The 26,116-nt window shown below is 39.5% G+C and overlaps 1 protein-coding gene across 2 annotated transcripts in view; it reads right to left on the minus strand.

Annotated features, from left to right (window-relative positions):
* Positions 1 to 1,690: 1,690 nt before the first annotated feature.
* Positions 1,691 to 26,116, minus strand: part of LOC143903774 (uncharacterized) — a 46,660-nt gene continuing 22,234 nt past the window's right edge. The window contains exons 3-6 of one of the 2 annotated variants that reach the window (XR_013258802.1): positions 18,846 to 18,964; positions 13,544 to 13,637; positions 11,390 to 11,813; positions 10,763 to 10,894 (exon numbers count right to left, since the gene is read on the minus strand). Coding sequence is in view for 1 of the 2 variants with exons in the window: in XM_077417669.1 (XP_077273795.1) it covers positions 10,727 to 10,894; positions 13,544 to 13,637; positions 18,846 to 18,964 (381 nt within the window). In the remaining variant the exon portion in view is untranslated. Of the gene's footprint in view, positions 10,895 to 11,389; positions 11,814 to 13,543; positions 13,638 to 18,845; positions 18,965 to 26,116 lie in introns of both variants that reach the window. The other variant, XM_077417669.1, reaches the window with a different exon arrangement.

Below are 26,116 nucleotides of genomic sequence, written 5' to 3' on the forward strand. Positions count from 1 at the left end.
CGTCGTCGTCGGACGCCGACTGTGCGGCGACTGATCGAAAAGTTCGGCGAGTTTAGTAACTCCGACGCGACGTTACTATCGAAAATGTGTTACCCGTTAGCGAAGCGTTCAAGAAATACTTATAAAACTTTTCAGCAGCCGGAAGCAGTTTTGCATCGCACCTGCGACAGCTCATCCGCACGTGGTGATGGATACCGATGTCACGTTCGACGAAATTAATATGTGATTGATTAATTTCCAATTTTGTTGCGCTCACACACACACACACACACACACACACACACACACACACACACACACACACACACACACACACACACACACACGCACACACACGCGCGCACACACACACACGCACACACACACACGCGCGCACACACACACACACACACACACACACACACAGGCTTTAATATTTTAAAGTGTTTAATTAAATTTTCTATTTCTCGTGTTACGGGCGCGGTACCCTACCGTGTCTTTTGATATTATCTCAATCAATATTAATTATATTACATAAGTATTTAAGTATGGTAATAAATTGCGTTCTTATGTTGATTAAAAAATATTTTAGACCATGAGAAATATCGATTAATATTCCCATGTATAATAGAGTACCGGATCTTTAAGATTTGAAAATTTAAGTTTTGCTGTTCTGAGTATTCTGCATAATTCATTCGTGACTGAAATTTTAAAAATTAAACGAAGAAGATTAAAAGATTATAAATGAAGAAAACGGAATTTTATTTCTTTAAGATTACAGATTATATGATAGAGATCACGGAATCTCAAGTTGCATTACTGTACTTTAGTTTTAATTTTAACTACATAAGTACATACTCGCAATGTTTACACGTAATTTATGAAAAGAAGATTTGTTATATCGGACGAAAAGATAGATTAAAGTGTTAATTCGCCGAGGTCCCGAGGATCCGTGGATTCTGACAGATAAAGTCGGTTACATTAGGAAAGTTCTACGACGGAGAGTTACTTATCGTTGGCAAACTTGCCATTGGAACCGGGAAGTTATCCTTCATTATTCGCGAGTGTTTTGAAACAGTATAGTCAATTAAAGTTAAACGAATTTCATCGAACTTCTTAGCGTGCTATTTCCATTTCACTGTCTACATAATTCGCCGCGCTATCCTAATTACCTCCGTGTCGTTCGAGTTATATACGTGCCTTCATTTTCCGACACAGATCTTGCATTTTCGAGGGGGGAGAGTCGGAAGAAAAGATGAAAATTCGTCCTATTATGCGTAAATGTAACATTTATTCAGCATAAATTATGACCATAGATACATAGATTAGGTATAGTTACAAAATGAATTGACTGTAGACAGGACTGTAGTGAAAATACATCAAACGCTCACGCTTTCTTCGTTCCGGCGATTTTCTTACTAGTAATATAAGCATATTTGTATCTCTCGTTTAACCCTTTCCGATCCTTTTGTATATATCAATGTTTACCTAGTTTCAAAATTAACATATTTTGATTGTACATACAGTTTTGCTTATACAGAAAAACGGAAATCCATGCATGCACTGTATATAAACTAGAGCTTTAAAAATTTGTTTAAAAATGCAAAAAGCCTTTATTATATATTATTAATTGATATTTAGCTTTATTGACATTTATCTTATGGCTAGGAAAAATATCTCAAATGATTCTAATTTGATTTTGCTACATCGGAAAGAACACTATATTTTGATTCTTGTCTCGTTCACGACGCTCTTAATCCGAGGAACGAAGAAATCGCGATTAACTGATTATCTCTGTCGCTTGTTTTACAGATGCAGGCGCGGAGAGGAAATTCGAAAATATTTCGAGCATCTTCTCGGGCGCGTGGTATCGCGCGATTAACGACATGACAACAATGGCGAGAATAATATACAATATATACGATTACACGTTCGCACGAGAGAATATATACGTTTCATAGAAAATATATAGCCTCGGGTTTCGCGTACGACGGCAACATTTTCTGCTGTTATTTCGTTTTCATGTCGGTACCATGCAATATCATACGAACGAAAAGGCTTTACGACCAATACTGCATGTATGTCTGATGCAAGAATATAGAAACAACGCAATTGGCATCACTGAATGTAAAAATGTCTTGCACAATTTAAATTATATATATTTGAACTTAAAAGAATATACATCAAACATTAGAATTATGCTGTGCAAAAGAATGTCAATTTAACAATCGAATTTATCTAAGGAAATATCCGTTAAATATATGTTTTCCATGAATTTAGATACTAAAATACAAAAAGTACAACAAATAAATTAGTATCAATTATTTACGTTATAAGTACAGTGAAATCAAAATAGTACTTTTAATTGATCTATATAAGTAGATAGATTTTATACCAAAAATTGTTTATATATATATATATATAAATAAAAAAAAGATATAAATATATATCACAGAGGAATTTGTTTATTGCTCCATTTGAGTTCCAAATATACTCTTCGTTGCTTTCATCCGCATCATTCTCGTTTGTTGTAAAGCCCCTTTATTCAGTTGGGTTTGTAGCGCAATCAGCGTGTACAGTCAGCCACTGTTGAATGCCCTTTCATCGCGCGTACCCATTGCACCTGCAATCTCGCACGGCGTTACCGCGCTCATTAAGCCTACGGCCTAATCGATTAATTAGACGTTACGTTGTTAAACGAATCGTGTGTGCGTTACTCATTGATGGCTTCGCAGAGAGACCTTAAGAGCTATCGCGCTAACGGGCTTTGATTTCGAGATTTGATTCTCAATCAAACGCGAAAACAGTGATGAGCAATCATTCGCCGAACATCAGTTATTCTAGAAACCACAGAATTATATATATGCCCGATGCGCGTGAATCAAAACCGACATAATCTCAATTTTTCGTACTGTAAACACGGCAAAGTCTATCGCACGACAATTATCGCGCATAAATATTCGTCATTCAACAATGAATCTCTGAAATAAGCGACAATAATAATTTAAAAAACACAATTTTTGAATAAACATAGATTTTCATATAACGATCATAGAATCGCCAACTTTGTAGTCGTTTCAATTTTTTAGAAAAATGCAGGATCAATTTTCAATTCAGAATTTGCAACTAACATTATTCAAAAAATTGGTTTTGACGTTGTGCTAGACGAATTTGATCGTTTTAATTCTCGTTTATCATACACATCCCATTTGCGTAAAAACGAAAAAAAAAACCGCGGGTTTTAGAAGCCACATTTGTATCGCGAATTTTCGCTTTGCTTTCACTCATGACTCACGTGTAAAATATCGCCCCGTATTTCAGCGCTGTCGAGATCATTTTTTGCGTGTCCACGCCATCGAAATTCTACCGGTTTCAATTCCCTGCCACCGGGTAAAACACCTAGGGGACCGATCAATGTCTCGATCAACGAAATCGCATGCTAGTACTCTCTGGGATTTAGCACCAGATAAAAAAAATAAAGCCGCCCCGCTGCCGCCGTCGTCGCTTATATCGCCGCGCCGCCGCGGAGGAGCGCGTAAATTTCGACCGGCCGAGAAAAAAAAAAAAGAAAGAAGAAAAGGAAAAAGTGAATGCGAACGCAAAACGCAACAATGTGTGCAAAATATCGTTTCCATTTATCATTAAATATATATCGCCGTAACCTACGCGTGTATGTGTATATATATAATATATATAATATTTATATATTTATTTCTTATATATGTATATATATATATAATGTCGAATACACAATATGAACCGATTTTTACCGATTAATTAATGAGGATCACAGCCATAGCTTTGAATACGAATGTTTCATTCGGATTTTTTTTCTTCTTTTTTTTTGTTTTCTCGTTAAGACCAGTATAGCGTCATAATCAGTTTAGCAGTTGTTACAAAGATACATTCTCTCGCTACCTGCTACGTAACTACACATCGATTACAACGAAACACGGATGCGACAGTCGCACGATCACTTACAGCAGCGTGAAATTTATGAAACGTCAAATTTAAAACACATTTTTGTTCAAATCTTTTTAGTTGTGTCATATTATGCTTAATCTTGTGATTAAGCAGACATTTATGAAACAAATTAATAACGTCTATTTGTATTCCTATTTCTAATGACGCCAAATGTGACTGACTGCCCAATTTTGCGCATTACCAATTTAATATATAAAGATAAAAGTCGCAAAGCCACAAATAACATTGTGATATTATGTACATAGAGAGACCATTACCTCAAAATAATTTTAGCAAAATAGGCTTGTGACGTTATTAGAGAAGTTTCCTAGTACCGTACAGTCTATATATAAAAGCTACGTTCGCGTTCCAAGCCCAACTATGAATTATGTGGCAAATTTGGGTTAAAATTAACCCAATGCTGCACATTTTTAGCGTAAAACCGTGGCATTCACAGCATTCAAAAGTTGCAAAACGTTCAAAAACATTCACAATTTCTAAGGATTGATTTAAATATATTATCATTTCATTCATTTCGATCGTCCACTAATTTTTATCTTATTACTTGTTAATACCGAAACCGACTGTCGTATCCCAATTCTCAATGAAAATTATCACCGATCCGTCGCGATCGTCGACGCTCCCACGGCGCGCGCGTTATTAGGTATATTCGAAGACCGCGCGAGATCGCGAGTCGAGGATCTTAGCCGCCTAGAAAAAATAAGATTTGCCGATCGACGTTCTCGTGAGCGGTGAAGATTCGACTGGCGTTCTCTACGAGAGAGAGGAAGGGAGAGGGAACAAGGGGAAAATAGAGAAAAAGAGAAGTATTATATACCGAGGTCGACTCGGAGAGAAACGAGAAACGGAGCGTCGACGACGCCCGATGATGAGCACGACAACGACCATCGATTCTGCTACGATCACTACTTGGCGCTCTCTACGTTTACGTTCTCGTTATATCTCGAAGATAGGGCACGGCTCGCTTCCTCGGTCGCATCCGGATCACCGAGATCGATTTTGATTCGGGTTTCATGGGTGAGATGAGGGATAAGTGAGATAAGTCGGAAACGTTGTCGTTAACAATATTGTATTGAATAAAGTTAAATATGAAATGAATTTTTTATATACTTTGTTGATAATCATTATATTTTAATTTTTATCACAATTTGATGTAAAATAAAATTTCTCAAGTATTACAGCTTGGCCTTTATAAAGAATGTTTTAACAAATTCGTGTATATTAAAAATTATTTGAAAGCTGTCGAGGTATAATACAAGTAAGGATTTCTCGAGTGTTTTATTTATAATTATGTTTCATTATTTAGTGCGTTTTAATTAAAATTAAATTCTTTAAGAAACACAGCCTCGACTTCAAGAGAGATTTCCTTTACGCGAGCTTACGAAATTATTAAATAAATGTAACTATTCGAAATACGTCTAAAAGTTAAATTGAATATACTTTGAGCGATTCGGATGCGATTAGGTAGCGCGACGCAATAAAATAGACTAGAGACCCGTTATGCAGCTTGAAGACGAAGATAGGTGACCTCTCTTTAGACTTGAAGGAAGCGTGCATCAGTGGGTCTAGACTACGGCTAAGTAGTTAGGAGGGACCGTGATATCGGACGTACGTATTTACTTAAATCATCCTAAAAGGCTTATAAAAGACTACCCCAAAAAGTGAAGACATTACGACCACTAACATTTTAGGCGACACGATAATATTATTCTGCTGGAGGCGAAACCGACAACCTTCGCAACGAACATGAACTGAATAAATGCGCAGCGTGTCATACTGATGATACGCCAAAATAACAGTTGTTTAAAGTCCTGAATTTGCAATTAATAAAAACTTGGACATAATAATATCGGACATTTTCTGTGATTTTCCGCGGTTTCAAAAATGTGAGTGTGTGTCAATCGTATTAATCAAATTTTTATATAAAATTTTTTTTATTTCTTAAGTTTATCATGCATTTTAATTGAAAATTTAATCGCTTAAATTAAAAATAAGGCAAAATTTTAATAACTTGGAAAAATTAGCACTTTGACGTTTTTATTTGGAAAAAAGTTGATTCGGGATTTTCGCTTTATATAATGGACGCGTGTTTGTGACTATCCAGGAAATTTTCCAATATTATCGACATCTCGTTGCGCTTCACTGCCACGTAGTCGAAAATATTTGTCGCGTTTTGCGAGGGTTTTAAAAGTCAACGGGAATTTTGGCCGTAAATGGCACCGATAGCGTAGGAATAAGAGAGCGGAAGGTAACAAATATTCGCGATTCGCCGAGGGTCTTAACAAGTTCCGCGCTCATAGATCGACTTCCTGTCAAGTCACGTCAATCGAGAGCGTCATAAACCGGCGGTCATGAATCTTAAGAGTCAGGAAACCGTGCGAGACGTCGTCGTCTCGTCTGGGCTCGCTCGCTCGTTCGACGCCGGAAATTTCGTTGTCGAGCTTGGAAGCCGCGGCGCTGTAAAACAGAAGTGAAGCTTTTCAGTAAGTGAGAAGAAAAGCGGATTGTGTCGAACGAAGCGCGCTATGTTTTAATAGGGAAATAACCCTCAGTTAGAAAAAACGAGTTACGAAAATTGCCACTATATAATTTTTATTGTCGATCTATTCTAGAATCTGAATTTGTAGTTCATAGACTTGCGAACGTTCTCGGTGTAACCCTTTAGGTATATAATCCGCCGCTACTGAAAACAATCTACCTACTACGGGCGGTCCGTGCTAGATCTAGGGACTAGATCGGCTAAAAGAAGCGACTGATGAGTGCTAATCTACTAATCTACAACATCAACGAGAATCTCGCAAAATTTCATCTACACGCGGAAGGAGTTATTGTATGCGTGCGTGTGTGTGTGTACGTGAGTGTAGATGCGTAGGAGTTTTGTATGTACACTATATACTTATATACATGCAATGGTACACTTATCTTATCAATTCTTTACTTGATTTTCGCAATTCAAGTAACGCAGCGAATGATAACGAACTTAATTCTGGCGCTCACAGTGGCAAGTACCTGTACAATGAACCCTCGTTAGAGCGAATTCGGAGAAACTCGAAACTAGCAGTGTAGTTCGTGATGGATAATAGCTGCAGAGAAGGATTTGTGGCGTTGAGCGACTCAAGCTAACGAGAGCTTACCGTATCACGAGCAATATCGGCTTACAGAATTATTCCTTTCTTCAGCGATCGGAATTTCTATCGAAGCGCTGATTAGGTAAAAATTGTTGAAAAAACTTTTTTTACTCCCTTGAATTGCGAAACAACGCTAAACCCTGTAAACATGTAACTCCACTCGAATGAGAGACTCGAGGAATCTGACTGGATTTTATTGCCTCTATCCACGCTAATTCGAGAAAAGCGTCGATGCGCGCGTTATCCAGCAACGTTAAAGTAAAGAACAATTAAGACAGTCAGCCATGAAGTTTTTCTCTTTAATCCTTTCAGTATGGTTACGCCATAATTGCATGTTACTTTTTGTTATCTACCATGCACAAAAGATTGAACTTTATTAATAATTTAGGATTGTAGTTTATTAAGAAGATTAATATGTTTAATGTTCATTAAACTATGAAAGTTCGTTTGAACATCATCTTTTCTTGATTCGGTAACTATAAAATCACTGTTATATTCAGAGATTCACGGATCATTAATTTAACGTTTATTAACGAGAAATCAATCGATAATAAAATTAATGAAAAAATTAATGAAAAGTAATGGTTGCAATATTTGTATTGAATTTGATACTGAAAGGATTATTTTCATGAATTCCTGACACATAGATTTAGTAACTACCATGATGCGTCCTTAAGAGAAAGAATCTAAAACAGCGTTCTCTAGAATTTTGTTCAACGCTCGAAAAATGCATCTTACTTTACCTCAATAGTTAAACGAAAGCTCTTAACGTAATGCATATCTTAATATCAAAATGCAAATGACTCAACTTTCTTGCGCACTATTGCACATAGTATTTATTTGGCATTATAGGTAATTCCTTGAGCAAAAGCGGTAGGTACTAGATTTTCTTCGAGGACTATATAAAGGGGAGTTACGCACGACGAGTTTATTATAATAGAGTCTCTGAGACCGTTCGTTCGCCGTTCATCGGCTCCTCTCTAACGACTGCAGTGTTAAACTCGTATACGAGACACTCCTGCCATTGGTACTTGTAGAAACGATTTGAGAATTCGCGACGCAACATTAAAAACATTGATGTTAATATTATTAAACAATCACGAAAAGGGAGCCAAGTAACAATAATTTAATAAATAAATAATTTAAATTTGGCATCAAAACGTAACTTTACTCGCTAATACGGATAATAATCAATCATTTCACGTTAATAAAATATGACATAGAGAAAGACTCGTCAAATCTTTTATGGCCGTCCCGTTAACGGCTTTTCCTTATTTTTCTCGCCGGGATCGCATCCCGTCCCGAACGAACGATCGGCGATCGTTGACTGATCTCATCGGGATACATCGTGACCGGTGTGAGTGACTTCCTACTCTTTAGCAAAAATAAGTATCGTGTTACGCGTTTACAACACCGGCTCACGATGATCCCGTACGTAAGGTATAAGGGCGAGAGAGACGCCTCTCGCTTTGTGTCACGTGTGCGATGTGTCCGGCGTCAGTGCAGCGAAGCTCTCTTTCTCCCGCGGCTTTTCTTCCTTCCTTGAGCGACGTCCGTCGGCGGTGGCTCAAAGAAAGGGGCGCGTAACAAGCTTTGAAATACCTTGTAAGCCGGCTACACGCTACAGCTATATACTGCCTATAAAGCCTTAGACCAGCGAAACGATATTTATAACCGGCGTCCTGACACGGGCCCCGCCATATGAAATTTTCCATTCTAGCGAACCGTCAAACTTGAAATGCGCTAGACGTCCCTCGGCAAAACCGGTCAAAATAGGAAAACTTGATCGTTGAAGGTATAAACTGATGAACTGTGTACGAAAATTAAATTGCATAAAAAATGTTGATACTTATGTTACAATAAATATTGAAGGAAAATTATTGACTAGATATTCTAAGAATTTACTGTCGATCAAATTTTTTACTTGTATGAACATATTATAAGAGAACTGAAGAGAGCAAAAGCCAAACGATGCCATATGTTAGAAAGTTGGCAGTGTCATACAAAGCTGAAAGACGTTTTAATTTTTTTCTCAATGTGTTAATCCCTTCCAATGGTTCTGCGGATCTCTTTTAAATGCTTTTAAGCTTTCGACTGGCCGCGAAATGGGCTTTGAAACATCGTTTTGTCCGTCTCTGGCTTTTCACCGTGCGCATTCGCGCGCTCTGACTTTGTAGTAATTGCCAGGTACAGTGCTCGTCAACGATGGCTTTTTTGAATTGGCACATATAACACTACTCTAGGCAGCTGATTCGCCGAAAGGAAAAGCCTTAGTCGTTAATCACTTACTAATTGTAATCTCGACGAGGCGGCGGCGGCCATCGATGCGTCGATCGATGAGAAGCAGTGTACCTTGTGGATTGGAGGAGTGTGTGTTGCGATCTTGGATTATCGCCGGCAGAAAGTTTGCTAGTAACTTACGTGCTAGTACTTTGGTAAAACAGTTTTCGCATCCTCTCGATTAACGTCTCCTCTCTGTATATATAATACGCTTCCTCGCTTATAAGTATTAGGTATACGCATCGCTCGATGACTTCCATTAAGAGCTAATTAATTCGATCTAATTTAAGGACTATCTTTGGACGTTTGGCTCTGTCGCGCAGGGCCGCCACTCAACTTTGGTATTTTGTTTCTATATATTTCGCGATAATAACGAACCCCTATACAGCCATTCTTACCTCCTCGAAGAAACGAAGCGTCTGCAGGTTTCATCCGATCTCGAACTCGATTATGCGCGAAAATAACGTATCTTGACAATTCGAGGTAACAGAGAGACACTGTGTAGTCCATTAGAGCGCTAATTAAACCCTAACGCAAGCTCCGATATACAGAAAAAAATTGTACCAATTATATGCATATTATAATCTTAGAAGTCAAAAGAACATTGCCATCTTCAAAGAATTCGGTTACCGTGAAAGATCCATCCCGGGTTTATTTTGTGGAAAATCTCGCAAAAGAAATATTTATCTTGTAGGAATTAAAACTCTCAGCATTCTTTTTGCCTCATAATTCACTCTATCTTGATCTCCACTTCCTCCTTTCATCTCCATGATCTCTTATTACCACGCGCTAATGTTGATTTTGCGCGAATTAAAGCTTCCTTCTTCGCACTTTTGATTATCTCCCATCCTTATAACGTCTTACAAGAGAAATGTAGATAACTATATAGAATAAAATGCGGTGCTCGCCTTTCTTCTCTGTTTATCTTTTCTACTATTTTTTTAACCACTTTCCCCTCATTACTTTTTACTTTTTATTCTCCAGCTATTTCTATCTCCAGCTTTTGTCTATGCACGATTATACCCTATCTTTATTACTCCATTTAGAAGCGAGCAAGATAAATGAGAAATGCAAACAAGCGAATTTAGCGGTCTAATGTTGTACACAGATGTTTCTCTAAAAGGTTCTCGATCCGCGATCGAACCGCCTCGAGCTGGAGCTTCGGGATTTCGTGATCGATCTCGCGCTAAGGAGAGAGCGACTCCTTCCCAACGATCCATCGTGCGGCGAATGCAAACGCACGCGGAAGTGCATCTCGCTCCTCCCGGCACCCGGGCGGCCCCTTGCCCCCCCCCCCCCAGCTACGTGTAATGCTCGCAGTCCCCACACTCGGAGAGCGTGGGTGTGGACGGACACTAGGTGGGATTCGGGTCCTCGTACGCCTTCTCGTAGTCCCGCCGCCGTATCACCGCGAAGTGGGTCATCTGGAAGGAGTTGGTCTTCTTGTAGCCGCGCTCCAGCGTGCCCGTCATACTGTAGCCCATGTTGAAGTCGCTCGACGAGACGTTCGACGTCAGGTACAGCTGTAACAGGGCGGCAAGCACAGATCGATACGATATCACTGCGTTGCTCTCGCGCGCACACACGAAACTCGAAAAGAGTTTCCTGCAGCTTCTTTCCACTACATTCCTCAGGCTAATATTACAATAATAGTAATTTTATTTAATAATATAATGTAAATGATACACACACATATATAAAAACCATAATAACAAATTAATGATATCACATTGATAATAATATTGAAAGAATAGTAATATGATAAAAAGTATTTTTTAGCCATAATTTTGTTACGTTTGTGTGCCAGTATTTCTTTAACGTAAATATACAGTTATTTCATTTTACACACAAAAAAGCGCGGCTAAAACCATTCGTCCAAATCCCTTCAGACTGCTTGTAATTAAAAGTTAACCAGTTGGGAAAAAATTGCCGTAAAGCGTATCTGTGTTAATTAAAACGTCCCAGAGCTCTTTTGGTAATTTACATTTAAAAAACGTAGCTCGTGCCTTCGCTATTACCGGAGATGATATTTCGGACGCAATCCGACGAACTTCAATGGCAGATCATTAGAACACAGGGGAAGCTCGCGTCTGCCTTGTCAAAGCACGACGCTGGTCATGCTCGTCCTTTATGCAGGCCGGGCGCTCCATCAAAATTGCATGCGCGACAGTTATGGCTGACTGTTGGCGCGTGGACACGTGTTACTTTCCGACAGCAGCAGCAGCAGCCGCCAGTCGCGCTACACATTCCAGTATACGTTTGACGACACGCGTAATAAGCGCATGTACATACACGTTGCGGCTCTTTCGCCTTTTCAGTGTCGTCATAAAACCCCCGCGGCAGCTATGCGACTCCCCCGTCGTTTGCCCGCAATGGCATCTACTTTAGGCATTTGGGCGAGCATTTGGGGAATACGTGCGTGGTTGTCCCGGGGTCTTCCCTCTGCGGAGAAAAAGTCTGCACTTGACTCCTCTCCAGGCAGCTCGATAAACGCCGCGAAAACGCGTCGCGACGTGTGCCAGAGGCATGCCATCAACGTACATACTACATACATAGGCGCGACGCGTCGACGCCTTTTGTCGGCCGACATTTATTCGTTATTCCCCTCCGAGATTCTAGCAAGTCCGTTCGCGGATTTTTGTACATGGCTCCTTGAAAAGGGGCGAAAAATAAAAGTCGCGGTAAACAATAATGACAACGCATTTCGACGCGTAAAGAGTATGTCGGTGTGATCGATGACGATGATTAAACGTGGCGTATATTCTCAAGTAAAAAGATTACTTAACGATCGTTACGCTGTAGAATCGCATTTTTATGCGTATGGTATATGTATATCCACCGGCGCGATCACGATGGTGAACGAGCGCGACGTAATGATGATCCCGTGATAAATTCGATAACCGTTATTTCGCACGTTTGACGAATATGAAATTTATCATCGCGACGGGAAATATTGCGGCGTCACGCTCTCGCGTGTTTCCTCGGCTGTTTCGCGGCATCCCCGTCCCCGACGAACCGTCGAGATGTATTTTTTTTTGACGAGCGCCAAGCGATCTTGTTAATTCACCGGGACGGACATCCGCGCGGGTCGGGAATGCGATTCTTCAATTGGTTTAATTCGTTTGCAGAAAACGCGCGCGACCTGTTTTCGCAATTGCGAAAACGGGGACGACGAATGCGCGCGCGTTACAATGCGCAACGATACCAAGTTTTCCGCGTTGCCGTATATTTATTTCATTTATTTAATTATCGTCCTCGCTGCGTACTCTCGGCTCTCGAGATAGAGGCGTCTAAAAATTGCATGCGCGCATTTACCGGGAGATACTTTTTTACGCGGAAAGAAACGAAGTGCGGAGATATGTTGATCGCGTCGCGGCGCGCGGCGCCGTGAATACGTTGCCCGCGCGAGCTTAAATATCACGGAGACAAAATTTCTCGTAATCCGACAATCTGCAGATTATAGCTGGGGCGGACTGCGAGCTTCCGATATAACGTCTGGTGCATCGTTTAAAAGAATTGTGCGAGCCTCGACGTTCTTTCGGCGATAAAAAATAATTAGTGCGACATAAGGTATAATTCGAATTAATGAATTTAATTCTACTATTAATTAAAGAACTAAAGGTTATTTCTATAATATGAATTATACATTTCCTGTTTACACAAGTAAACAGATGTATTAAAAGGATATATTAAAGAAAGAGGGGATATATTAAAAGAATAGCATTAATAGAAGGAAATTTTTATAGTTTACCTATTTATTTGTAATGTATTTATAGATATGTAAATTATTACTTTATGATTTCGAAATAAATTTAAGTCAAGGTAAATAGCGGTATGAAAAAATATACAACGTAGTGTAGCCTTTAAAGAGGTTAAAGGCAATTTCTCTACTAACAAGCACGACAAGCGACGAGTTTGTTAACAATTAACGCGAGCTATAGTTGATGGAGCGTGTTATCGAGTTTAGGAATTACGATAGGAAATTCTGGCAACTTGTTACGCATTTCATTAATAGCAATTGGAGGATACATCAGTAATCGTATAATTTTACAAATCAGAAAATACCACATTTTGTTCTGACAGATTATTTTTATTAAAAATAAGAATAATTGAAACCTAAACTTAGATTTAAGAAATACACATTTAATAAATTTAAGTATATAAATCCACACCTTGAAATCGGGATCGGTAGTCATCCTCTTGAACGAGCCGATAATATAAAGCGTGCCCGTACCCGTGTCCACCATTTTTGCCTGAGTACTATACCTGAAAAATAATTACGATTTTTCGAATTAAAACCTTATGACCAATAATATTTTTTGTACGAAGCAATCGATTTCAAGTCGGTGGAAAAATCTATGGATAGAAAAAAATAGGAATCGCGTCTCTCTCATAGGATATTATCGAGAAGAAAGAAATGTTAAAGAAGAAAAAGCGTAATCGATTTTGATATACCGAATATAGCAGAGAGCTATCAATTCGTCATCTTTAGCTCGTTCGCTTTTCCAGCGTCTTTGACATAATTCTTGAGAAGAAGATCGACCCTCGAGCACACTCTCGATATTCTTACCCTCTGTCCCGAGTTGCACTATACAATAGCGAGGCATTGTGTATGCTTATAAAAGGCGTTCCTTATATAAGGAAGCGATTTCATCAATTCTTACTTACTCTTTTGTAAAAACTTGCGAAAATATTTATATTACGATAGGAAATTCTGGCAATTTGTTACGCATTTCATTAAGAGCAATTAGAGGATACAGTAATAGTACATTTTACGGATTTGAAGATACCACACGGAAAGAACATGAAGTATCTAAAAATTTAACTAGATACAAATCTGAAAATAATTTTGTTGCACCATCAAAATAATTATAGTAGGTCGCTGAAGTATGATGATAATGCTGTAAAAAATTTTGATATTTTTAGCAATCAGTTTGAGTGTTCTACGTAATTATTTTGATGGTGCAACAAAATTATTTTTAGATCTGCATCTAACTAAATTTTTAGATATTTCAGCAAAACTGTTTTTTCCGTGCACATTTTGTTCTGACAGATTATTTTTATTAAAAATAAAATTGAAACCTAAACTTTTAGATTTAAGCAACAAAACTAAAGCTATTCAACATTTCTTAATTGTCCCAATTCTTTCTACTTTTTTTTGCTAATTAATAATAATATTAATTTAAAAAATTATATTTCTATATAGTTTATTAATTTATCTGCTATATGTCAGTATAAAATTCTTATTGGACATCAGTAGAAGTTTTTGATGTGTTTGAACTTGGATGCCGATTTGAAACTTTTGTGGGCCATCTCAAATGCGCATTGTTATTAGGGTAATTGACGATCGTTAGCTACGTGCCGTGTCTTTAGGCCACACGATCTCCATCGATGCGATGAACGCGAAGGGGAAATTGTAGAGCGGGAATGCATGATTGAGAAGACGAGGGCGACTTTCACTTGACTGGTGACGAGAGATTTTATGATTGTGATAAGGGAAAGAGTATACAACAAAATGTACATTTCCAATTGTATTATAATATTTATTAGATTCTTATATATAAGTATAATTATTATAAAAACTTTATTATAAGAGGAGAAATCACGAGCTCTTAATAATAATAATGGTGAAATAAATATACATACATATATATGTTTATGTGTTATATTTGTGTGTGTGTGTGTGTGTGTGTGTGTGTGTGTGTGTGTGAACTGTATTATCTTTTCAAATCTTTTTTAAAAGCAACATCTTATAAGTCTAACTTAATACATGAATTTCACGCATAAAGCTACATTTTCTCTCTTATTTTTCAAGAAGAAAATTAAGTTAAAAACTAAGATATATAATATGTTTTCATGTTAGAAGATCCTCCTTCTTTTTCTTTCTCCCTGTTAAACGTAAATTAAATAATGACATACACAAACTGTGCAAAAATAAAAATAACAAATATCAAGTTAAAAGATTCTATCTAAAGGCTTTCGAGGAAGAAAACTCTTTTTTTTTCTGCATGAAGAAAGTAAACGAGAGATAGAAGAGGCAGAGGTGGCAGGCAGTAGAATTCACCAACACCCGCACAGTCGACTCGAGGGGCTTATTCCGGCGGAGATACTTCTCGAGGACCGACGACGATCATTAAAAGTTTAAACGGCCTCCATTGAGGCGAACAGCGGCGCATCCGACACTCGGTTTGAAGTATGCCGCGTCTCGGTCGCTTTGATTTCCCTGGCTTTCCCCGAAAAGAAAAGGTGCGCAAGGGAAAATCCGAACCGTCGAAGAAAGGCATGTAGACGTCACTTTTCTAGCGTTTACGCAACTATGCGGGCATAGTAGATAGTGACTTCGTGTGCCCGTGACGTAAACACGTACGCCTCGAGGACGCTTTTCAACACGTCTCTCGACATTTCCGCTTTGACGTTATCGACGATCTTGCATGAAGTGCTTTTAATATATGCGTACCAGCTGGCAGCGAACACGATCGAATACTTGTAATAAATGTCTATCAGTTGGGAGGAAAAATGAAAGCTACACAGGATCGAATGTTATTTATTTATATCGGCGATCACATACCGTTGTATCGACAAGTTTACGCGAAATATCACAAATATCTATAATAAATAATATACAATAAGTGCCTATCTCTCTCTCTCATATATACTACGTTTACGCGAGCGTTACTTCTGTAGTAACTCGCGATAATTTCTTCGCATAAACGGGATTTTGTAGTAACTTACGATAATTTACTCCGCGTAAACGAGTGAATTATCGTAAGTTACTACAGAAGTAACGCTCGCGTAAATGTAGTATCAGTTGAGCGAAGAAGTAAATTAAAACATTACGATAAAATTGTGATAAGAACACTTTTTGAGGGACAAGTATTAATTAAGCTTTTGAAGGAAAAAAGAATTGGGTGATATCGAATGCCAATTAGCAAAATCACGAACCATGCAATTAGCGACGATAATTACGTTGATAATTAATGTGCATCAGTGATTATATTATCGATACTCTCGAGATATTGTTTACTTTCTAGAGCATGTATTGGCTCATTATTGATAAATTGACGAGCTCATCGCGACATATTTGTCAAGTATCCCCAATCGGTTTGATGTTGGTTGCAGTCGATTGCACCGCGTGAAAGGTCGAAATCCTCGATGAAGATAAATGGGCGAGATTTCCTCGACCAACGAGCCGATCGAACTGTCGTTGCGTTTCAACCCGTCGTAAAAGCTTTTGTTGACCGAGCAGTGATGGGGATCGGTATAAAACAGTAATTTTTGGGGATCAATTGGACTTCGATGTAACTATCTTGATGTTTTAACATGAGATTGGCAAAGTTTTGTTGACTGAAGCAGCGAGATTGAAGATTAGAATGGAGTAATCTCGATCTTCGAGATTCGAGTCAGGTTAAATATAAGATATCTTAACGCTCTAACTATGAGAATTTTTGTTGGTCAAACAAAAACGGTTAAAAATCCAAGTAACAATTTTCGAGATCTCAGATGGTTTTTATTTCAATCTTGAAAATTTTTGTTGACCAAAAAAACTATCGGAATCGAAATGGAATGTCTTTTCGCGAAAATCGGGCCGAGATCGGAGTAAATTGAACAGTCGGTCAAAATACATGGCCATGGAGTAATATTGTTTGTATTTGGTATCCTTGTCAGAGAGAATAACGCGAACTGTACACGTGTCCACGGATAGGAGCGTAGAAATTGATTTGTGCAGCCAAGAGCCGTTATGCCACGTGTTTACTAAGACGGGCAGCCTGGTTCTCGTAGCTCAGCTAGCCGTATGGAGACGGGCATACAGGCACTCCGCAGCGGAGCCGAGGGATATTTAGGCAAGTTCGGTCGCGTCTTTGCAAACTCCGTTCGATCCTGCGGAGACGTCTCGTCTATGCCCGGTGCGCCGCGCTAAGGATGCCTCCGAAATCCATTTTGACCATATATTAATCGATGTATGACCTGTATACGGCTATAGCACACCCGCTTCAGCACGAATTCGTTTGATATTCTATCTTTGAACAGATGATCAAACTGTATAATTCTTTTTTTTATATTAATAGATACATTTTTTGTTCTAGTATTTAACTTTTCTAAGAAATATTTTACTTTATTTTATTCAAAATATGACCTGTATACGGTTATGGGATAGCCTTCAGCGCAAATTCTCTTGATATTCTATCTTTGAAACAGATGATCAAATTGTATAATTCTTTTTTGATATTGACAGATACATTTCTTGTTCTAGTACTTAACTTTTTTAAGAAATATTTTATTTGAAATGATAAATTATATGTAGGAAAGAAACTATATAAAATTAACGAGTTAAAATAAGTATTATTTTTAATGTCCTTTATTACTAATAATTTGCAGAAACAAGATATTTAAATATCTTCTGTCAGTATATTATTAGTTATTAAAATAAACATCGCGCATAATCACGGAGAATTTTCTCTTAAAATTTACCCTGAAATCATGGTAGTGCGGGACAACGTATACCACCAAGAATTTTATGCGAGCTATTCTGATTAATATCTATTACATTAAAATATAAAATATGTTTGATTAATTTTACTAAATTATATCTAGGAAATTTCAATAATTTTTCAAAATTTACCAATCTGCTTGGTAATTTTTATCACGTTGTTTGTAAAATGTCTTTTGTATATTTTAAAAATTCTTTGGTTGCCAAGTTGTTCCAAGTTTGTAGTGAATTTAAGGGTAAAATATAACAACAAATTCTCTCCGTGATGTTTTTGCGGGCGGTTTTTTTTATTTAAAAAAAAAAAAAACGCAGGATACACACAATTTTCTCTAGAAAATCTAAGGTACAACATTTGATCCTGGGCGTCGTAAAACATCGCGATTTTATCGCACGGTCCAAAGCTTGCCGACTCGTCTCCACCTCCTCGAGATTTATCATGGCTCTCAGCATTCGGAGGAAGACAATGAGGACGTCTTTTCTTCTGCGCACACGCGCGATCGAACGAATCGCTATAAATCGCGAACCTCTTATCGGCTTCGACCACCGACCGGCGACCTTAACGGCGCCGAAATCTATGGTCGCTGGAAAGTTAGACGGGCCCTAGTTTCCCAAAGTGATACGACCGCCGCGCCGAGAGGAGAGAGGTCTCACCCTATCTCGGTTATACGGTATTCTGTCTCCGTTCGCGTTCCACCTCTATCCACCTCTATCCACTTTACGGTGTGCCCTCATGAGCTCGTTATCTCGACGGGGATAACGCGGCGCGCATCCTGAACGTCAAGATCCGAAACGCGTTGCAAACGGGTATCACATGATAATAATCGAATATAAACGAATATCGAACGGATGAGGAACGATGATTGTGGAAGTGGCGTTACGGAATTATCAGATGAAACACAAGATGCTTAAAAGGAGATACGTTGATTGCCTCTTGAATATCGAAATTGCATCCGTGTTGCAACTGTAATTTAATAATAATTGCTCACCTTCTTGTTCCAGCGACTTCGACGACCTTGCACCGGCTCCGGCTCCACCAGAACGGCGTCAAGGTCCAGTAGGAACTACTCGCACTTCTCGCCCAGCCTTCTTCGGGGAACAAAAGAACCTGCGACAAATGGTAAGTCACCTTTTATATATCATCTCATCATCTTCCACTTGAAAATTTCAAATGTATGCGTAACGTATTGGAAACACTGCACCGAGAAAAAAGTTTGCTCAAGTGAATAAAACCAACAATCTCATTCTCATCTAAAAGATATCAAATTTATCGAACAAACTGTATGTTGACGCAATTTCGTCAATGTATTTTAATTATATCTAACTTTATCGACGAAACGTGTCTCATTAATTATATGAATTGCTTGATTTTATTCTTGATTGAATGCATTTTGTTCCATCAGGCAACTTTTTCTTCTCAGTGTAGGATAATAGAACGTAGAACGTCGATAGTAAGCTCGCTGGAGAAGCTATAGCGCTCTCAAATAAAAGTAGACGGGATTGGGAAAAAGGCTCCGTCGGTACTTCTTCGCGGCGTCTTCGACGAGTTCGAGGCTTCCCGAGGAAGATTTGTTGGAGCGAGTTCCCCTCCGCGGAAGGAGGAGGACGCCTTCCCGTCGAACGTATCCTCCGCGAGAGAAAAAAAATCATCCCCCTCGACCTTCTTCCACCCCACGCGTCCCACCCCGGTGATCCGGTTTCCGCTCTTCGACTTTCCCGAACCTCGGCTATGTGACCGAAATATTGAAACCGCACACCGAGCGCTCTTTCTTCCCTTACGCACGCGACGAAGAGGAAGGAACCACCGTGTGTCTTTCTCCTCCTACGGATCCCTCGCACGCGATGCAGGCATCCGTCATTTCGAGGATTTTCTATGCCGCGAACGTGTATAAATTGCTTTTTAATCGGTACACATATCTCACAAGAAGCACGTAAGATGGTTATTCTTCTTTCGCTTGACAGTTTGGCAGAAACGGGTGAGTTGCGTGAAACTTAGCTCCTCCAGATTTACATCGATCTGATTGTCAGTTTTTATTGTTGAGAACGTTATAAATGAAATCCAAATCGTTAAAATATTTATGACCATTATGCATCATACTCATCTTTCACCATTTTTAATATAATAGTTCCATGGAAAATTCGTATTTGTAAAATATAATTAATGTTATCTCCCAGAAGCTATGCGAAATTCCGCGCTATTTCGCTAACAAATTCAACTAAATCACGTACCGAGGCAAATATTCGCTTTATCAACACAAACTATTTCGCTTCTTCATTACTATTACTCGGCATCTGCAAAGCTCCCTTGGCAACAGTTTTGCTGGCACCCAAGATATTCCGCGATAACCGTGCATTTTCGTCGAAATTATGATACGTCGTAAATTGCTATCTGTCAGCAAGAATGCGCTTTCTTCTTCCCTCGAGCTATGAGAGTGAGGGTAGAGGGAGACCCGAGAAGAGGAATACACGGCGAAGTCGAAAAGACGAAGGGTTGGAAGAGCTGCGTTCTCGACGATCGGATCTTTCTCCTTTTCTCTCTCTTTTTCGGGTTGCCGCGAGATAGCTCGTTGCCAAAATTTCTTGATTCGCCGTTCTGGAACAGCGGAATAGTCGATGGGAACAATCTCCGAGAGAGAAAGAGACAGGGAGAGAGAGTGGGGGGAGAAAGGGGAGGAAAGCGCGATTTTATCGGATCTCGTGAAATTGCATTCCAGCCACGTAAACGGGAATATATCGAGATTCAGATGAACCTCCACCTCGTCTCTCCATCCTTCGTTCCGATACGAGTCGAGAGTGGTGCAACAAATTCACGATTAACGTCCGTTCCCTGCTTTTCTCTTTTTATTTTCATCCTCGTTTCCAATAGTAGCCAAATCGACGCGCGATAATCTAACAATCCTCGAAACTATATTAGATTTTAATCGCCGAATGCACCAGCCTATTATACATGTATACGATGTTGTGCAAAACTGAATATTCGGTTTTGCAAGTATTAATTTTAATTACATTACAAAAACTATTTTAATATTTTTTATGCATTAATGCCGTTGATTTTATTTAAACAAATATGATGCATTATATATAATGAGTTTTGCTAGATTAAAACGTTGAGTTTTTCATTTTATTGATCCAACTATATATTACACATAACTCATGTTTTTCTAAATCGATTCGTGAAACCGGGTATTTTCGTATAAATGCCAGCTGAAAAAGTACGCGTTTCTACTTCCAGTTTAACTGAAATAAATGACAGTAACGCATGTACGCAATATATGTACATGTACTTTGCTGAACTTTTTAATGTATTAAAAATTCAAAGTTCCATATTACCTGGCGCGAGCTAGTTTCGCTGCCTGAAGTTTTCTGCTAGTTAATTTTTCCACAGCATTTTTGCATAGCATTGCCTATATACAACGATCACAGCGAAACCGACATCTCTGCAACGTGGAAAATCTATCCCGCGGCCATAAAGTATGTATAAAGCTGGAAATACAATTCGCGATAGACTGGCGCAATTATTTGCTTGCTCGCCGATCAAACTCGCATGATTACGTTCGCAATGTCGGTTCCACTGTTCTCTCTCCTTCTCTTTCTCTTTCCCACGATTTGATACCGCAGCAACCAATCGAACGTGCTTCATGGCCGTGTTTACTGGTCTTTAATAATGTTTCGCGAATCATCGAGTCGCATTAGTCGGAGTAGCGAGATCCGCTTTCGCATCCATTCGGTGAAATCTACATTATTTAGTATTTTGTGCTACGGTATATTATAACGCGTGGCAGGTATGATATCACAGTGATTATCTTTGCTCCGACCGTAATGATGCAGTCTTTAACATGTCCTGCTATATAAAATTCTGCTATTTTATGATTTCTATCTAGATATAATTATTTTTATTTTTATTATAGTTCCTCCTCTTTTTCTATTTATCATTATTACTAAAATGCAAATAAGGGCGGGGTTTACATATTAAGTATGCTTCGATATTAATTTAATTCGTTTTTGAAGTAAACGGCGTTATTCATCTCATCCTAGAAGAAACTTTTTAATGTAATTAGATAATATAATTGAAAGCTTCAGATACAACAAAAAATGCGCAAGATCAATGCTTTATTATAGAATCTCGGATTCCATATCCGAGTGTCAAATGTATCGAGGTATCAGACGGAAACTGATTGGAGTTCAGCCCGGGTTCAATTTTAACCGAGAATGTCTCGAGGCAGCAATTACTTGTATATATTGTATCGGGGTATACTGAATCGAGCCAATGACGCGCGACGCGCCAATATCCGCCTTTTTGATGCTTTTAATAAGCAGGGATCACGCACGAATCTCGCAATTTCCGCTTTCGATTCAAGCTCGAGCGCGGGTGGATCGTAAGGACGAAGTTCGGGCAAAGTAAAATAAAAGCAAACGACCATGCACGCGCGCGCCCGCGCGAAGTGGAGCAAAAAGAAGCGACCGCGCTGCTAAGGGTTGCGAGTAAAGGGCGGAATACAAACAGCCGAAGGGACGGAGGACGGAATTTCTCGACCAAAGTTTCCGCGCTCTTTCCTCTCGTCTATTTTTCTTTCCAATCCCTTTTTTCCGTCCCGCTTCCGTATTTTTCGCCCGTATATTTCGCAGTTTGAGGACGACGCATCAGACTTTTGTTTATTGTTTATTAAAATATTTTTTCTTTTGGAACGAGTAAATAAATACACATACTAATGAAATAGAGAAGTTAGTAAAAGCTTTATGTGACAACGAAAATATTTTTCAAGCAAAGTCCATTAATACGAATTTACAAGATAGTAGTGATATTTTGTGTACGGCACTGTGCGATTACGAGAACACGTTAACCACAATTGCAATCCTCCTTTCTGCTCCGCAGAAGAACAATCGAACAAATTGAACCAATTCTCGCGGATCGGAAACGATCAGAAAGCGGTCGCGGGCTTGTATAATGGCTGCCCTTTCCTGTCGAACATGCAAATTTATCGACGTTCAAACACCGAAACCCCCGGAGGCGAACAATTTGTCCATTAACGATTCCAATTGCCTGTCGTCGTTATGGTTTCCTTTTTTGCTGAATAGAAATATTTTTATCTCTTATTTATGTTGCGTGGCAATTACTTTTAACGCGTAAAATAATGAAAAAAAGAAAAAGTAAATTCGATGTAATTATCAAGAATGCAATTTATCATCAGTCATCGCGAAATTTAGAGATAAAATAAACCAACCTGCTCTGTTTCATTTATCCATTTATATATATACTCGGATCCTAGATATTAAAATTCTTTCGCGCAATGCGCCGCAATTCTCCTGCAATTAATGCTCCCGCAATTAAAGTTCGGGCCAAATTAAGCTTTACGAGTTTAATTTTCTCGGCTCCAAGATTAATTTCGAGTCGAGTCATCGAAAAAGTGAATTGGACCGCTGTTGCACCCGCGAAATTATTCCGTTGACTTTGTTTGCGCAGAGTCTCGCGATTTCGCATTGTTATCGTCGCATTTACGCGCCGCGATAACGACGAACGGAACGTAGTCGTCGACAAACGCGGCCGATATTATGCGCGCAAGGATCGCGCTGCGACTCGCATTTATATATCGGTCTGAATGCCGTTGATTGAATAAGTGGATCTCACGCCGTCGTCGCCACGACTTCCTTCCTCTCTCTCTCCGCGACTCGCGAGTTCTCTCTTTAGTAATTCACCGTATCTCATATCACACAGCGACCGGAATTTGCAACGATTCCTTTCTCAGTCGCGCGCCCGTCATCTATTTCCCTATTCCACTGCCGCGTGTCACGAATCGTGCTTAATTATCGTCGGAAACGACATTGACGCTCGTTATAATTTTGCGCGATCGATTTTCCGCGCGTTTTATACAAGCGGCCCAAGAAGAAGTTGACCAGAGCATTAGTATGTACTGCACGAACAATGGAGACATTGGAAAAAATATTTGACGTAATTAGGTCGCGTTTGGAGTCCCATTATCGAGCCAATGCGTCTCATTAACGACGAAATGGAACAGGTGTAGAAACAGAGCAATTATAATTGACAATAACTGTAACAAAGTACAATACTTTTCTTAATGCAAAATTTCAGAGAAGGGATCTTTTAATTTACAAGCAATTGAAACCTCATAACATCTTAACAACGTGAAAAAAGGGAATGGAGAAAATAATGCTAAAATATACACCGTATTAAATAAAAATTTAACGGTTGAATCCGAAATATCGTTTAAAATAAATAATTCATGAACAGTGAATTAATCCACACACACACACACACACACACACACACACACACACACACACACACACACACACACACACACACACACACACACACACACACACACACACACACACACACACACACACACACACACACACACACACACACACACACACACACACACACACACACACACACACACACACACACACACACACACACACACCAACACACACCCACAACCACACACACACAAACACACACCCACACACACACCCACACCCACACACACACCCACACACACACACACACACACACACACACATACACACACACACACACACCCACACACACACACACACACACACACACACACACACACACACACCCACACACACACACACACACACACACACACACACACACACACACACACACACACACACACACACACACACACACACACACACACACACACACACACACACACACACACACACACACACACACACACACACACACACACACACACACACACACACACATACACACACACACACACACACACACACACACACACACACACACACACACACATACCTACACACACACACACACACACACACACACACACACACACACACACACACACACACACACACACACACACACACACACACACACACACACACACACACACACACACACACACACACACACACACACACACACACACACACACACACACGTTTGAGGGTGATCTTAAATAAATAACGATTTCAAATTTAAATTTTATTTTTTGTCTTGTTTATCCTGAAAGTTTATTCCATTTCACTTCCTACTTGTTATACACATATATTTTTTGTTTTGAATACTTTTTATATATACTATATTAATTTATTTATTATATTAAAATATTTATTGTATTATTTTTTGTTATTGATGCCGTGTTTCCTCAAACAGGGCGCATGCGAAACAACCAACCAACTATAACAGCTTGAGCAACAAAAGCCAAGCAGTTCCGTTATTGGTACTAGATATTGCCGATCCTGATATCCATTATTGGTACCAGATATTGTCGACCTAATATCAATTTGTGCTATTAGGGTTGTCAAGTGTCAAATGTATCGCGCGAATGCAGCCAAGGCAGCTTTATCGTGCACGCCTCGCTGCCGTCGTATCATGCTCACCTTAATTTCGGAAAATCCGGTTCGGACGCACAAGCGCGGCGGCGGCGCGGCGGCGGCGCGACCGCTGAAGCGTGGTTGTGCAGTTTCGCAAGCGAGACGAGGCGAGGTTATTCGCCATCGGTGAACGATAGCCCGCGTTTCGCCATTCGTGCGACCGTGTTGGCCGCGCACGTTGCGCATAGGGGGATACCGGTTTACCCGATAATCCGGTAGTTCGGTCCATTGCCCTGCCATAATCCCGTCCCACTCCCTGCAGCCATGCTGGACGCGCAGCATCCCTTCGTTCGCGCGACAATAGCTCTACAGGCATTTCTTTGCACCGGTGTCTCTCAGACCGAGGTGACCGCGATCGATTTCGAACAATAAACAATTGGAAACGCAATTATCGTTACTGAAGAAAAAACATTATGCATTTCCAAATTCGCGAGAAATTACATTATTGATCCTAACGTTAATATAGCGCACGGTCTCTGAATACAATTGTCCGAATGTTTAATCATCACCGTGAACGAAACTTGATTAAATTTCTACCCTTCATTAATATCACTGATCATTGAGCAGCCAAGTATAATGCGATAACATGCAAGAAGTTTCCGCTGATTGTATACGTTCGTTGTACATTATAGTTATCGAGGGAACGAACGCGCATAGTGATCGCGAATCCAATCCCGGGTTAATGGACTGCGGACGTAAAATCGATGGACTGACGATAAACGTCATTGTCCTTCGAGGAGCGATTCGACTGGATGGCATCGTTGTTCGACGTATCGTGATGCGACGCGCCGCTGATTCGGTCCATCTGCTTGTCAGAATGAAGTATCGGACAGCTTTCTCCGTGACCGGGCGAATT

This window comes from Temnothorax americanus, unplaced genomic scaffold, assembly GCF_048541705.1.
Source record: "Temnothorax americanus isolate GAGA-0224 unplaced genomic scaffold, ASM4854170v1 Scaffold5, whole genome shotgun sequence".
Taxonomy (NCBI): Eukaryota; Metazoa; Arthropoda; class Insecta; order Hymenoptera; family Formicidae; genus Temnothorax; species Temnothorax americanus.